The following is a 16,566-nucleotide window of genomic DNA, read 5'->3' as shown; positions in this document are numbered from 1 at the left end:
CTGAAACTGACCCCAGTTTCCAGGATAATGGAACTGTACCCTAGCCCTAATTAAAATCAATCAATCATGCAATGCAAAAGTGTCAGAATATTGAAGCATGTATTGGCGAAAATTAATGCCACCTGCAAAGGACAGAACTTATAACAATGATTGACAGGGAACTCAAAGGGAGGTACCCAGTTGCAGGATAAAGAGGTGAGAATTTCTACATTTAATTCTAAGTTTCACTTCCCAACACATATTTATTTAATATGAGTATAGGCAAAGATAATGATAGAAACTCTGGGAAGGGAATAATTCCCTTAAAAATAGATGGATGGATGGGAGGCAGGCAACAGGTTGGCCCTTAGTGGGTCTTTGAATTTTCTTTGGGCTCAAGCCCCCTTGGGTTTTTATGGAACTAAGCACCACCCTTGTTAACACATGTGTACTGTATTTGTAATTTAGGCTATGACATTTGTTATTTTTCCGAACTCATTTATTTTATCTTACATTTTGTAACTTACTGCTTAGTCAGTATGCCCCTTAGACATAGAAGTAAGACAAGACTGTGTCCTTTTTTACTGAATGCAAAGAGGACAATTATTTTATTTTATTTTTTTAAATCAAGGAGGGGTCAATATGTATTGTACTATGCTCACGTATAGAATGGTTCTTTAATCTAGTACATCGAGGCATGGAAGGTCAATAGGGAAAAAGAAAGAGAACTTTGAAGTGAATCCGTAAATCAAAAGGTAAAGCAAACTTCATAAGGATTACTGCACTTCAAACACAACTCCCCTGTGAGAATGGCTTACTCCTGTCAGATGCAGGAAAACAAGAGTCAAAGTCATTTCTTCAATGGGAATTCACTGCAGCCAGATCAGGGTCAGCTGGCTGAGGATATTTAGAGTTACATGACAGTTTGCATGTAACATAGGACTGCTCTGTGTTAGATGCAAACAGGTAAGTACTGTTTTGTGAAATAAGTAGATATTTACATTCTGGGCAGTTTAAAAGAGTTGTGGTTTATTCAGTAGACTAGATCAAGAACTGCGGACACCTTAAAAGAGGTTTGCACATTTTAGATTAAAATATAAAAGTTGAAAAACTCTCTAAAGCTAATATTTTTCAAGCTTTTTGATACTTTGACCAATTATGTGTGAGACCTGCATGTCTCCTACTGCGTATGTGGAGAACTGTGATTCTCGCTTATAGCTGCTGACATTTCATTATCGAGGTACCTGCGTGTACAGTTCATGCTCGCTGTTGTTGATACACTTTGGAAAAAATATAAGTTGAAAACCATTTTTAATAAAAAGAAATTTAAAACAAATATTTTTCCAGCTTGACAATTTAGGTATAAAAAGGCAGATTGTTTTAATCATTTCTCCACAATTTATGGTCTATTGGGTTTCTCTTTTATCTATTTACTCATTCATTTTTTGATTGGGGTTGTATACGGTTTTAAAACATTTTTTTAATTTTTATTAATCACCCTATATATTTTCCATGTGCTCATTAAATATTCTGATGGCTTAAAAATTGGTGGGTGACTCTACTGTCCCTGCAGAATGTATATTCTAAATTACTGTGAAAATGTATTCCACATTTAAGGCCTAAATAACAAAACTAAAAAACTTAATTTTTCTAATTTGACTATTTTGACCTAAATTTTGAAATTCACTTTGAATTCCCAGAATTCCCAGCAATTCTCACTTTTTTGTAACCCACAGAACTAACTCAAAGAGCTTTCTCATCAAAAACATTTATTTATAAAATTGGGAATTCAAACTGGATTCAAAGTGAATTTCAAATTTAAGTCTACAATTGCTCAACTAGAAAAAGACAGTTTCACTGTGGCCTTAAATTTGAAATCCTTTTTGAGTTCTCACTTTAGTAAATATTAGGCTGCAAATCATCAGTAAAGAACCATGTTCTCTGCTAATAGTAAAGCTATTTTCCATTACATAACCCCAAAATTTCCAAAAGTAAGAAGACAAGTTTCGCAAGGTACACAAGTTGACACTTACTTTCAGGGGCGTATTAGCAGCGAGGCAAACAAGGCATTTGCCTTGGGCGTCATTTTCCAGGGGGCGGCAAAAAGCGCCGCCCCCAAATGCCCAAGGCAAATGTCTTGTTAGCCTTGCGGTTAACAGACATGCTGGGCTGGTTGCTGGGTGGCCGGCAAGGGAGCTCTTCCCCTGAGCTCTCTGCTCAGCTCCCTCGCGCGCCGCCCGCAGAGTGAGACTGGGAGCCGGAATATGACGTCATATTCCGGCTCCGCCTCCCAGCCTCACTCTGCGGGCGGCGCGCGAGGGAGCTGAGCAGAGAGCTCAGGGGAAGAGCTCCCTTGCCGGCCGCCCAGCCTGCCCGCCAGTGCCGCCCTGCAGCCACTGGACCACCAGGGAATGGGAGAACCCCCCCACCCCCAGCATTCCCAAAGGTAAGGAGGCTGGGGGGGGGGAGTAAATAAAAAAAAATGTGTTAATGTGAGTGTGTGTGTGTGTCTCTGACTGTGTGTGTCTGATAGTGTGTGTGTGTGTGTGTGTCTGTTACTGTGTGTGTTAGTGTGTGTGTGTGTCTGTTACTGTGTGTGTTAGTGTGTGTGTGTGTCTGTTACTGTGTGTGTGTCTGTTACTGTGTGTGTTAGTGTGTGTGTCTGTTAGTGTGTGTGTCTGACTGTGTGTCCGACTGTGTGTGTCTGTTAGTGTGTCTCACTGTGTGTGTCTGTTAGTGTGTGTGTGTCCGACTGTGTGTGTTTGTTAGTGTGTGTCCCCGACTGTGTGTGTTTGTTAGTGTGTGTGTGTCCGACTGTGTGCTAGTGTATGCGTATCTGTCAGTGAATGTGTGTGTATTTAGAAGGCGGGGCAGGGGGGAAGGGTTGGGTGGGGGTGGCGCGCGCGCGCGCGGGGGGGGGGGGGTGTCTGAGTTTTGTCCTGCCTAGGGCAGCACAAAACCAAGATACACCACTGCTTACTTTATGAAAATATTTACGCACAAAACTAAATCGACACAAACTTTGTCTGGCCTTTTTATCCATATTAATGAATATCTGGTTGGCATTGAAAATGGAATACTGCATGTTGCACCTTCAGACAAGTTTGTGTATTAAAGTGAGAGCTGTCAAGAGTTCAAAGTGAATTTCAAATTTAAGGCCAAAGTAGCTTTCCAGAATTTTTTGTCCGAGTCAGCTATGCTTTCAGTTTACAAACTGTGGCCTTAAACTTTAAATTCATTATGAATTCCCAACAATTATCACTTAAGTAAATAGCCCTGTGAGTTGGAAAACATTTTTCATGATGGATCTGGTAACCCTACTGGAGGATCATACACGGTGTTGGATGACGGATCATTTGTCCTGTTTTCCTGGAGTTATATATTAATTCTAATAGAAAATACATGACAAGTACTGTCTGGTGGAATGTCCATCAATAGGCTTTGAGATGAACTGAGTCAAGGCAGTTGCTTTAGGATAATGTATTGACTTTCTATATGTGGCCTACAAATTCAACATGGTAGAGGGCAGCACTGCCTAACGATATGTAAACCCATGTGCCCAAGAAAACATGGCATCAATCCTACTTCCTTCTAAAGCTGTTTAGACATTTCATATTCCAACAACGGAGTGTACTATATTACTGCAGATTAATTGTTATGTAAATCAAGTCCCAATACAGAGTTCTTTAGTGACCGACACACTTTCATTGGAATGAGGCTAATCTAAGAGCCACAAGGTGTATCAATGGTGCCAGAAAAGGGATTACTGAATTTCACACCTGGAGCGGTTATAACATTAAATATTATATATGGTTATGCATGCAATGAAAACAAACACAATGATTATTGTAGGATAAACATAAATAACATACAGTAGGATTTTATGCATTGTAGGTGAATGTAAGTTAATATGGAATGGTAACTTTATGTAGTGCGATACACATATATGTAGTGTCTGTGATTCATATTATGTAGTATGACTTTATTATAGTATATTAAACCCTTCATGACTGAAGACTTGCCTGGAATGTGTTTTTTAAGGGTTCAACAAAGTATTGAGCATGAAGGATTTAATAAACCTCCCTTAAAATAAAACTGTCACTTCTCGAATTCCTGTATAACTAATTAGCTAACTGAAAGCTAATCATGGGTCATGATTATTAAAAAAAAAAACAATTATTTAAAAATATATATATTTAAATCACATGCCTTGAGATGCTGCCACAGTCAGAGCATGTGATGCAAATCTGTTTAACTCTCAAGATGCAGTTTACTAAGGTAAAAGATTGAGGAACTGCCACTATGAGAGAAAGATTTCAGGTTAAGGATTGAAATTTTTCATAATCAGAGACATTACAGTTCCTCTTTAATTGTCCAGTAATTCTCTCTTTAGTTTGTCAATGGAAATGTGTTTAACTTTTTGAGGGCCATAGGGTAAACATTTGCAACATGTTATTCACCACTATGAAGCTCATAAAGAACGTGTAAACAAGAATATGCAAAAAATTCTAAGCTGTTGTTCTTGCATACCTTTTGTGGCTATCCTCACACAGTCGATTTTGGTTTCCTGGGAGAAAAAAAAGGAAAAGGTAGTATTATTCTATTTTGAAGGTAACTTAATTGTACAGCTTTGTCCTAAAAAAAAATGTCAAAATGTGAATCTTCAACAGTTGTTGAACTACAACTTTCATGACTTAAGGCTGGCAAAGCATCATGGAAGTTGTAGTTCTACAACAGCTGATGATCTTTTTTTTTTTTTTTTTTTTACCGCTCCAGATCTAAAGCAATATTGGTGAAGGAATTAGAAGCAAAATGAATATCTCACAACTTATAGTTATCTAAACTATTTGTATATAGAGGTTTTTATGTCCAAGATCTTATCTAAGACCTTTTCTGGTCACATATTTTGAAGCACTGCAACACATTTAATATTCTTATTAAATATATATTCCGTAGAACTTCTAGCAGAGTAGTGCATCTTATATGGGCACAGAATCAACAAACCCCCAGAGCAGAGAATCTAGGCTCCAATCTAAGTGTGACTGCAATAATCCAATACCCTCTAATATTTTAATGTAAAAACATACTGCACTATTATTGGTTTTCTTCTTTTGTCTTCCATATCACAACAACTCAATTGATGTTGTATGTGTACAATTGAGGAATTTTTGTTTTTTGAAAGGTCAATGCTTATTTAAAAAGTTAAGAAGTATATTTTTAAGAATCACCTATAGTCACCCATTAGAGGTTAGAACTTTATCCATTATATTTTTTACTATGTTTGAATTACTTATGGTATTCTCTCCAACTTGTTTGTACAAATACTGCATATTAGATGCTTTCTCCAAATTACATACTTTATTTTGCAGTACAACTTAACCTGCTAAATTTACACAGGCAGTAACAGGTCAATCAAATAAATTCTACTGATAATTCAATACATTGTATTTCCTTTAAATAAGAAAACCATATTGGTTTTAAGCTTGGAATTATAAGACTATTTGAGACTTACTGCACTTTTCAAATTGCTAGGAATAGCAACTGATGTTATTACAGTTATGATGCTGAATTTAATATATAGAGCAAACATAAAATTTTAAGATGTTGGTGATCCACTGCAAAATAAATACTCTTCAGTCTTAAAATTGAATTAGTCTTGCATATAGCATAATAAAACAAATTATCCAAATTTGGCTACATGTTTATTTTTTGTATTTGTTTTTCCAAAATGTTCCATTTGAAAGTAATTGTTATGTAAACACAGGAACTAATTAAAAACAGAATAAAAATCAGAATGTTAGTTTGATTCTCTTACTAGGTAATTTGAATGATGGCTAAATTTAGGTCTGCCAACAGTCATGGCTTAAATAGACACTATAGTCACTAAAACAGTTTTAGCTTAATGAAGTAGTTGTGGTGTAGAGATCATGCCCCTGCAATCTTACTGCTCAATCCTCTGCCATTTAGGAGTTAAATCACTTTGCTTATGCACCCTAGTCACACTTCCCTGCATGTGAGTTACACAGTCTTCTTTAACACTTCCTGTAAAGAGTTATTTAATAGTTACACTTCCCTTATTGCAAATTCTGTTTAATTTAGAATTCTCTATCTCCTGCTATTTTCATAGTTTATTATACCCTGCAGGAGCCTCCTGTGTGTGATTAAAGTTCATTTTATAGAACAGGAGATAAAAAGTTTTAAAGTAAATTACATCTAATTGAAATTTAAACCATTTTGTTTTCATACAGGCTGTGTCAGACACAACCAGGGAAGGTGTAGCTAGAGCTGCATAAACAGAAACAAAAGTGATTTAACTCCTAAATGGCAGAGATTTGAGCAGTGAAACTTCAGAGGCACGATCTATACACAAACACTGTTTCATTAAGCTAAAGTTGTTTTGGTGACTATAGTATCCCTTTAAGTAATGAATGCAAATTGAGAACCTGACTGAGTGCTAGCTAGAATTCGGTAGAAGATTGATCAGGTGAAAGAATCCCTTTTCTATGTTAGCAATACTGTTTAAATAGGACACAAAAAACAAAAGAAAAAAAAAACAACATACAGGCAACTATTCATAAAGAATTGTTCATTTAAAAACAAAAACATGACAGAGTTGCTTGGAAGACATACAACACTCAAAAGATAAGGAAATAAGACTTTTGGATTCAATTACTGATGAGCATGTGGAGCTTATTATTCTCCTAACAATAGACTTGCCATCTATCTCTTGATCTGTGTGATATTCCAGGCCAATTCACATGCTCAGTAGGAAGCCTAGCTTCATAGTTTCAGCTTTGACTTATTATACTGCAAGTTAACACACATCATACAAAATACCCAGCAGAGCACATGATTCCTCTTTACTCATCTGTGTCAGGAAATTACAAACGCAACACCTCTCAATAAGCTTACCCCATTCGCTCTGCTAGCAGCTTGATAATAGACACTGTAGCTTTTGTGGGGCAGGAGTGGAGTGTTCCAGTAACCACTGTATGTTTTATTATCACCAACTGTAAACAGCAGGGCTGACGATAGGACAGTCGGAGGAAATTCTGCAGCGAAATAGTACTGAGAGTTCAGTATTGATGAGTTTTGGAAATGGATGGGAACGGGATAACACTTTAAGGCTTCTGCTGTCTTTTTAGTCCTTCGAGGACGTTCTTCTTCCACAATAATCTGGTAAACACTGCATGATAGGAAATAGAATGGGAAAAGAAGAGAATGAAACAGTTGTGGAAAGTGAAACAATATAATTTTAAAATTGTGTTCATTTTTTTTTTTTTAATAAAAAAAATCTAAACCTTCGAAATATATAAACAATGTCTTACATTGTAAGTTCAGACTATATATTTTATAACAGAATTATTATTTTGTTTGCAGGTAATCTATGGTCAACATAACTTAATTGAAATTAAGTTGTTATAGTGATAAGAGGTCCCTGGTGCTTATCTTTAGGAGTTAAACCACTCTTGATCGGTTTAACCCTAAAGTCTCCTCACCAGTGCTGTTTCGACCTGCCCCCTCCATCATCCACTTTCTGAAAATCTTCAAAACAGAAGCCTTGGACTCCCTAGGTCGGAGGCACCACTGATTGACTTAGAGCAATCAGCATAAACACTGTAAATCAATCACTAGCTCCCCATTCACAAAACGGCTTGAGACACATACGTATGTAAGCTACTGTGGGCAGGGAAGCCACTGACTGGCTTAGAGCAGTCAACTGACACTCTCAGCCAGGAGTAGGCAACCTTCGGCACTCCAGATATTGTGGACTACATTTCCCATGATGCTTTGTCAGCATTATGAATGAAAGAGCATCATGGTAGATGGAGTGCCGAAGATTGCCTACCCTTGCTCTAAGCCAATCAGCAGTCCGAGGTATCCATTTTGACAATTTTCAGAAAGCAGATGTTGGAGTGAGCAGAGCAAAACTGTGCTGGCCCTTAAAGATAAGCCAGCACCTAGGACCTCCTAGCACCATAACAACTTAATTTCTATAAAGTTATTATGGTGCCGAGAATGTTTCCTTAATATGCATTGTTCTACTCAGTACCACGATCTTTTATTTATTTATTTTTTAATGTTTGTAGTATGTGGACTCCTAAATTCATGTCTTTTATTCTGGTTCTTATTATACCAAATTATTATATTGTTCAATGTAAATCTAAGCCCTATATAAAACTATAAAAATATAAGCATGTTTTAAACTGTTTATGAAAATGAAGCCCAACTTTGGTCCAGCGCAGAATGCAAATTACAGATGCAGTTTGTTTCCTGGAAACTATTTCTAGTGAAAACTAATTACCTTGGGTGCTCAAACAAGGGTAGAAAGTAATTATTCTGGGTACTACAACAGGAATAAAATAAATATAAATTGAAGAAGCTGGTTGGGAAATGCATTAAATCATGAAATGCGTGTTTAAAATGAACATTTAATCAGGTATTAGAATTTGGCATTAGGAGAGAAATCTTTATCCTCAGACAAGAAACACTTTAGTATTCGGTTTGACGTGATGAACAGTTTTATTTTCTTATAAAAGTCTATAAAAAGAGTTGAACGGCTAGACTGACAATCCCTAATTTCCCCTACTTATTTCAAATAGTCCCCACAGCAACAATTTGCAGAAAGCTATCCAGGAGAAAAAGGAGTGATGAGCCCACACGCAGACAATGATACATTCAAAGAAGCAAGATGAATAAAGTAATTCAAAGTTAATACAGCTTCTGACATCACTCAAGATACACAGCACATCTTTTGGCTGTTGTCAATAGACTGGAATGTAAATTCTTGATGTTGCTCTCAAAGGAACTTTATACAAACATGTAATCTTGGCACTAAAGTGCTGGTGTGGCTGTTTAGTTCCCCGACGCACCTTTTTGTGCAGTCTCGCCGCGGTTTTCCCTCCATGGCTGAGATCATCAATGCTGATGATCTCAGCTAATCCTATGCTTTCCTATGGCAGGGGCTAAAACGTTGTGCTGCACCAGTCAGCATCTCCTCTTAGAGATGCATTCAGTGTCTCAATGCAGAGAATGGTGATGCTGAATGCCATTGCTGCACGTTCTGCTTGCCGTTTGAGTGACTGCCACTACAGGTGTTTCTAGGCCCCAAAGCAAACATTGCTTTTCTCTGAAACTTTGAAAAGGCATTGTTTACATTGAAAACATTTAAGATTTCAGTCAAATAAATCAAGCTTCAATATGCTTAAACTGCAACAATACAAATAATAAATGTATAGAACTCAAGATTTTATTAGAAAGACCATACATATGAAAGGCAAGATTATATTATAGAATATAGCTATTCTGAGGAAAAAACTAATAAACTCTAGGATCTTGGCACCCAGATATTAGTATCAGAGGATAGAGAAAACTACTATTAAACAACAATCATTTATATATCATGTTTCCCCTTGTTAAACCATGTATGCGAGATGAAATCACATTAAAACAACAACAATTTGTATTGGGGTAAATTTTTGAAGAACAGCAATGTTTTGTTAACAGAGCCTATATCAAGCTTTATCAAGTTTTCAAATGTTTGGCCAAATTGGAAAAATTCTTCAATTCTCTTGCTTTTCCATTAAGGATACTATGGCCTGAGATTTGTATTAGCCAATTAGCCACATTTAAGAATCTTTCGGTACAAAATGTTTACAGCTCCAATTTATGACTGGTAGATAGTGATGTCCCGAACGGTTCGCTGGCTAATAGTTCCCGGCAAACATCGCGTGTCCGCCCCCTATTTGTCATCATTGAGTAAACTATGACCCTGTACCTCACAGTCAGCAGACACATTCCAGCCAATCAGCAGCAGACCCTCCCTCCCAGACCCTCCCACCTCCTAGACAGCATACAATTTAAATTAATTCTGAAGCTGCATTTTTTTTTTTGGTCTTTCAGCCAAATTTACTAATACTAAGTAAAAATTACTTAGTATTAGTAAATTGTGCCCCTACTTGCAATACCGCAAGTAGGGGAATCTCTATTAAACAGTGAGCCGCCTGTTGCTGCTCACTGTTAAAAAAAAAAAAAAAAAAAAAAAGGTCCCCCCTCTCTGAGCGGGTGGGGGCCCTAAAGTAAAAAAAGGGGTCTGCACAATAAGTGACTAAGTGGCCACTGGTGAAGGAATCAGTGTGTGGTGCTTGAGTTTTTGTGTAATTTATTTTTAACATGGAAATCAGGAGAGAAATAGTACTTAGTGGCTCCTATTAATCTCTGTGGAAAACGTTAACATTTTCAGCAGGTGCTAATTACCAGAAGTGAAACGATAAATCCTGTAGCATGTCGGCAGTGACTAATGTTAACAATAGCCATTTCAGCAATTTAAACATAGACACACCCTTTTACTGAATAACTCTGTATGTGTCAAAACAAATAGCCATATGGGAAGAAAGAGAGCATGAGTAAGTGTTTTAAATTGTTTTAACTAGTCCTAGGGCTTCTAAATTTGGTTTCTGATGGCGACCATTTTATAGCAATACGTACAATATCGTCATGCAACATTTTGTCACTGTGACCCAGTACTATGAAAAAAACAGGTGCAAATGAAAAAAAAAAAAATCGTCCCAACAATACTAATTACATGCGTTAAAAAAACAGGCTGATGGCAAAACCTAAATTATTAGACAGTACACTGATTGTTTATTTTTGAACATCCAGAAGAAAACAATATACCATTATGTAAAAATATAATATTGCATCGATGAGATAAAAAACTAAATCTCTTCTTTGTGCCATTATTTATTACAGAATAATCTGTCAATGGATATTTGGACTCATAATCACTTCATGTTGTATCTGTCAGAAATCGAACACTTACTATAATATGAAGACAATAAAAACGTGCAAAAATATAATAGGTTTCATGCTCGCCAGTTTAACAATCCTTTCTGTTTCCAATTGTGGGGAAGTACGTTTTAGCATTTTACCGTTGACCTATACCCCGTACATTAAATCTGAAATGTCTGCCATTTATTTGTCTTTCAATACATTAGAGAAAGAAGGAAGTTGACTGGAACAATTTCAAACCCAAAATGTCTTTTCATCTTTTCACCACAAGACAAATTAGATTTGCAAGTAACCAGACCTCGAATCTATTTGCTCTTTAATAATTTAAGCACTTAAAGGTCAAGCAGCTCTTTTCTGTTCTCCTTTATCAAAGTCCAAGTGCTAATGAAAAATAGCTAAATCCCATCATCTGTCTAATTTCCACCCGCTGCTGTCTACCTGATGTAAATTAACACTTTCTTGAAGAGCAAGTGTTTCTTAGATCGACTTGCTGTAAGATTTCTTTTTATAGGTGGTTGTTTTCATTTAGAGCACAATGTGTGTAACAATCTATTTAACTAGATTCTTTAATGCATTCATTTTCTCAAAATATATTTTTGACTGTTTGCTTGTTTGTTTTTTGTTTGTTAGTTAAAACATTATTTGAAGATATGACTCTAAATGATTTGTGCGAGATTCAAATTCTAATAAATGTCATAAAAAAATGTTGTAAGAGGATTTTGCGCCAGTTTTCCTCAGGCTCATAGCTTGAAAGCATTGGATTTATTGTCACTCTATTGGTAACTAAATTAATTATGCCAACATATAAAATTGATTTTAATGTGAAACTAAGCTATATGTACAAAGTATAATAAAAGCTTATGATTTCTGTGCTATGGGGATTACACTGACACTGGATGTCCTCATGCAAAGCGTGAGGATATCCAGTGTACTTTAATGGATTCAAAGTCTGCTAAATCCAGGAAGTGCCTCTAGTGGCTGTCTGATCAACAACCACTAGAGGCAGTCTTAGTCCTGCAATGTAAACATTGTATTTTCTCTAAAACTGCAATGTTTTATATTGCAGGACTAAGGGAAACAGGGACATTGCACCCAGACCACTTCCATAAACTGAGGTGGCCTGGGTGCCTATACTGTCCCTTTAATAGATATATTGTGGGATTCTGGAGTTGTTCTTCTAATCAAGGAGTTGAGCATTCAAAAGTTTTAATTTCCACTTAGAGATACAATAGTCATCACATCATCCATAGCAGATATTTTTATTTTTTTAAGAGTAATGAAAAACACAGCAGATTAATAAAGAGGCGCATAAAAAAAATACATTAATAAAAATAAACAGAAATCTTTAATTTTATGGAAAGCGTTAATTCATTTTATCCTCAGAAAGGTTTACAATATATAGTATATATACAGTAAGTTACGTATGGCTAATTGTAATACCCTAGATCAGTGATGGCTAACCTTGACACCATAAATTGTTTCTAGACAACATAGTCTAAAAGCTAGCTGAGCATCGTGGGAAATGTAGTCCAGAAACAATTTATGGTGTCAAGGTTAGCCATCACTGCCCTAGATGTAATATTTCACATGATGGCCAATCAGTCTTTAAACTGTCAATTATATCACCCAGGGTGTTTATGCAATGTGAGGTGCAAAACATTGGGGAGGCCAATGTTAGCAGTTACTGGTCTAAGCTTTCAAGGATAGCAACTACATAACCACAATGAATCATAATGCACAGATCAATGTTTGTTGCCTGATAGATGAGAGATGATTGAGAACTTGCAGATTCAGAGGTTGCTGGGCCAAGATGCTCCTGTTCCTGTTTGAATGATTTTCTCTAAGCAGATTTGAGACACATTGGGGTCAAATGCAGATAAGTGTTTTTTTTCTTCGATATTCTGTTTTGTTGGACACATATAGTTAAATTCTAGTTACAAATAATCTCCCACAATATTTACCATTTATTAACCCTCTAGGGCAGTGGTTCCCAACCCAATCCTTAAGTACCCCATACCAATCCAGGATTTAGGGATTACCCAGTTGTGTCTAAGGTGTTTTTTTAGAAGAAGAATGAAAAAAAAAAAAACACTTAGACACAACTGGATAATCCCTAAATCCTGGACTGGTAGGGGGTACTTGAGGACTGGATTCGGAACCCCTGCTCTAGGGTGTAGCTATCTTGGGCAAAAAGAAAATCATGGTAGTCATGCATAAGTAAAACTATTTTAAAGGGACACTACTACATAATTGTGTATTCCTGACAATTTAGTTCTGGTTGACCCCCCTGGAGCCTGGACCCGCCTCCAAGACACTTCCTTGCAGAGCGTGAAGACGCTAAACTTTTGAACACACAGCAGCACTGACACAAGAAGCATCTCTAGTGGCCGTCTGAGGAGTGACCACTAGGGTTGTTCCTATGCTGTAAGGTAAACAATGCCTTTTCTCTTAAAAGACAGTGTTTACATTATAAAGCTTGCAGATATTGACTATACTCACCAGGACAACTACAATAAGCTGCAGTTGTTCTGGTGACTATACTGTCCCTTTAAAAAAAAAAAAAATCTTTAAAAAATAATAATAAAAAAAATAATATTACACACATTACTTCCACACATAGACAGCGCTACATACAATCACACTCAGCCAACCTCACCATCGCACGTATTATGAATGGGGAGCTACTGATTGGCTTACAGAGTCAGCTGACCACTCTAGGCCCATCTATGGCACCCCTGCCCAGTGTTGCCCGAACCTTCCGTTACCTAGGATTTCGGAAAGCTGAAGGGCAGGGGGGTAGAGTGACCCAGTGCTGGAACACAGACTTTGGGGTTAAACTGTTAGTGAACGGTTTAAGCCCAAAGTGAGCCAGCTCGAGAGACCCCCTGACACCATAACAACTTTACTTATATTAAGTTGTTATGGTTCCAAAACTGGTCCTTTAACCCCTTAACGCCGTTATGGCGTACCATGCCGTCACGCATTAAATGGGCTTTAAAGCCGTTGCGACGGCATGGTACGCCGTAACGGCTTAAGCCCCCAAGAAGAGAGGTGTACTTACCTCCGCCGCGATCCTCTTCTGGGGGGCTGCCTGAGAGCCCAGGCAGTCCCCTTCCGGCAAATGAGGCCCCCGGGGGCCATGTGATCACTCTCAAAGAGCGATCACATGGCCTCCTATAGCTGGCTGTGGATCTGCCAGCAGGGGGACTGTCTGAAATATCAGACAGTCCCCCTGCTGGTAGGAGGTGTAAAAAAAATAAATTAGACATGTGTAAAAATAAAATAAATATATTTATATATATATATATATATATAATATGTATATATATTATATATATATAATATATATACATATTATACGTCTCAAAGGTAACATTACTAATCTGGAAAATGTCAATTTGAAAATGTAATGTTCTATATTTGACCCTTTAACTTTCCAAAACACCATAAAACCTGTTAATGGGGGATACTGTTGTACTCGTGGGACATTGCTGATTACAAATATGTGCATTGTTATGACATTCACAGTTAAAATGTCAGACGGAAATGCACATTTTAAAAAAAATCTAATTTTCTCACATTTTTTTTAATTTTATTCATAATAAATGATGTTCCATATATGAATAGTTATTGATAAATGAAAGCCCTGTTTCTCCTGAACAAAATGATATTTAATAAGTGTGGGTGCATATAATTTGAAAGAGGGGAACTACGGGTGAACAGACATATAGCGCAAATTCCAGTTTTTGTTTACGTTTTGTTTTGATCAGAACGTGCACTATTGACTCCGTCCTGAAGGGGTTAAGTAATACCAGTAAATCATGCATACTTTATTGTAAACATGTTTAAACAACATTACAGAAACAAAAAAAAGTTTTCCAATTTGTTCTATTTCTACATATTTTTTTTCAAAACATGTGTCAAGCAGTTCGTCTGTCAGCAATATTTTGCTAATTAATTTGCAACCACTTGTTTGTGCCACCTGGGTAGCTTGTAGGGTAATCATACATACTGTGCTCGGAAAAATATACAATTATGATACAGATTCCAATTAATTTCAAGCCACATGTTGGATCTGAAAATGACGCTAATTATTTTAAACGTACTAATTACTGGAGATGCATATACACAGATGTCATTTCTAACACTAAACTTGAGCTTTTCAGAAAAATTCGTCATTTGCACTTCATGTATGCATGCAAATGTTTATCCTCGAACTGCCCATCAATTCATTTGAAAATGTGAAATTTAATGTCACCTCTGCAGAAAGCACCAATGTAGAATGCAAGAGTTAAGAAATGATTGTGTACTTTGGTTCCTTCTAAATGGCAAATCCACCCACTTCCTAGTTCAGGCATAGACAACCTTCGGCACTCCAGATGTTTTGGACTACACATCTCATGATGCTTTGTCAGCCTTATGGGTGTAAGAGCATTATGGGGGATGTAGTCCACAACATCTGGAGTGCCGAAGGTTGCCTATCCCTGCGACGTAGTTAATTCTTTCTGAAGCCAAAAGTGAAGCAACACATCTATCCATTTTACAATGTAATTTTTGTGATGTCATGGCATGGATTAATCTATTATTTATGGTGCTCACTGTGATATCATGGTCACATTGCCCCTGTAAACACAATTATATGGACTCTCCATGCTAGCTCACCTAATTTTTATGCATTGGATACACAAAAAAATATAAAACATTTGCAAAATATAATTTTTTTTTTTTTTTAAAGTTACTAATTTGAAGTTCAAGCATTAATTTGAACTTTCACCAAGTTCTCTCCAAGCAGGGATGTGATTCAAACACTCCACTTTTCATAGAATGATGGTTGATCCGTCCCATAAGCTTTCTTTTATGAGCATAGCAATTGTTTCTAGGGTTGTAATTATATTATCAGCATTCTAATTGTCATGGGTTTTAGGGTTTAATATCCAATAGAGTGTGTGGTTTAGGGGCAGAACAAGTGAAAACATCAAAGCAGAAGGGGTGATCTAGGAGGCATGGTCAGATAATAGCTTAGGTTAGTCCAGATGGCAATGGTTCATGGTCAGTAAATGTATGTAGCAGGGTTTTGGTACACTGGGAAACACAATATAATCATTGGAAATATGAAACACACACAAGGTAGCTCTGAATATAACTGAGCAACACAAAGAGGCCTTCAAGAGTTTAGAAAGGGGCAAAGTACTACGCCATTACTAAAACACTTGGAGATGATACTGACCAAACTGAATGGGTGCTCTTTCCTGGGCATGCATTATGTTCATACGCTTCCTCCGCCACCCTTAGTTTTCAGCTGAGCTTTGTTGGTGACAGACACATCACGGAATGGTGACAAGTAGCATTGGGTGGCAGTGCAGTGGATGCTACAAGAGACAGAACTGACAGAACTGTCCAGGTGAGTCGTAACTGTGTCGGTCTTGCCCGTGGCAAGCCATGACACAGCTGTATTTTTCAGCAGAAAATAGAATATTGCATGTTTATAAAAAAGATCAGAAAAAGTGGGCCTTTGGCAAAAAAAAATAAATAAAACTAAGTAACTATATTTTGGAGCACTTCATGCTTCCTTCTGCAGACAAGCTTTATGGGGATGCTGACTTCATTTTCCAGCAGGACTTGGCAACACTGCCAAAAGCACCAAAGCCTGGTTCAATGACCGTGGGATTACTGTGCTTGATTGGCCAGCAAACTCGCCTGGCCTGAACCCCATAGAGAATCTATGGGGCATTGCCAAGAGAAAGATGAGAGACATGAGACCGAACATTGCAGAAGAGCTGAATTCCGCTATTGAAG

The 16,566-nt window shown here is 37.1% G+C and overlaps 1 protein-coding gene across 11 annotated transcripts in view; it reads right to left on the bottom strand.

Moving 5' to 3' along the window:
- The window catches only part of PTPRM (protein tyrosine phosphatase receptor type M), a 713,165-nt gene that overhangs the window by 289,715 nt on the left and 406,884 nt on the right, over window positions 1-16,566 (bottom strand). For all 11 annotated transcript variants that reach the window (XM_063451546.1, XM_063451547.1, XM_063451551.1 and 8 more), the window contains exons 12-13: window positions 6,892-7,165; window positions 4,510-4,546 (exon numbers count right to left, since the gene is read on the bottom strand). In XM_063451546.1, coding sequence (XP_063307616.1) covers window positions 4,510-4,546; window positions 6,892-7,165 — 311 coding nt within the window. The remainder of the gene's footprint in view (window positions 1-4,509; window positions 4,547-6,891; window positions 7,166-16,566) is intronic.

This window comes from Pelobates fuscus, chromosome 4 (genome assembly GCF_036172605.1).
Source record: "Pelobates fuscus isolate aPelFus1 chromosome 4, aPelFus1.pri, whole genome shotgun sequence".
NCBI classification, from domain to species: domain Eukaryota; kingdom Metazoa; phylum Chordata; class Amphibia; order Anura; family Pelobatidae; genus Pelobates; species Pelobates fuscus.
The sequence above is the reverse complement of the archived record's forward strand: the minus strand, read 5'-3'. Positions and strand labels throughout refer to the sequence as shown.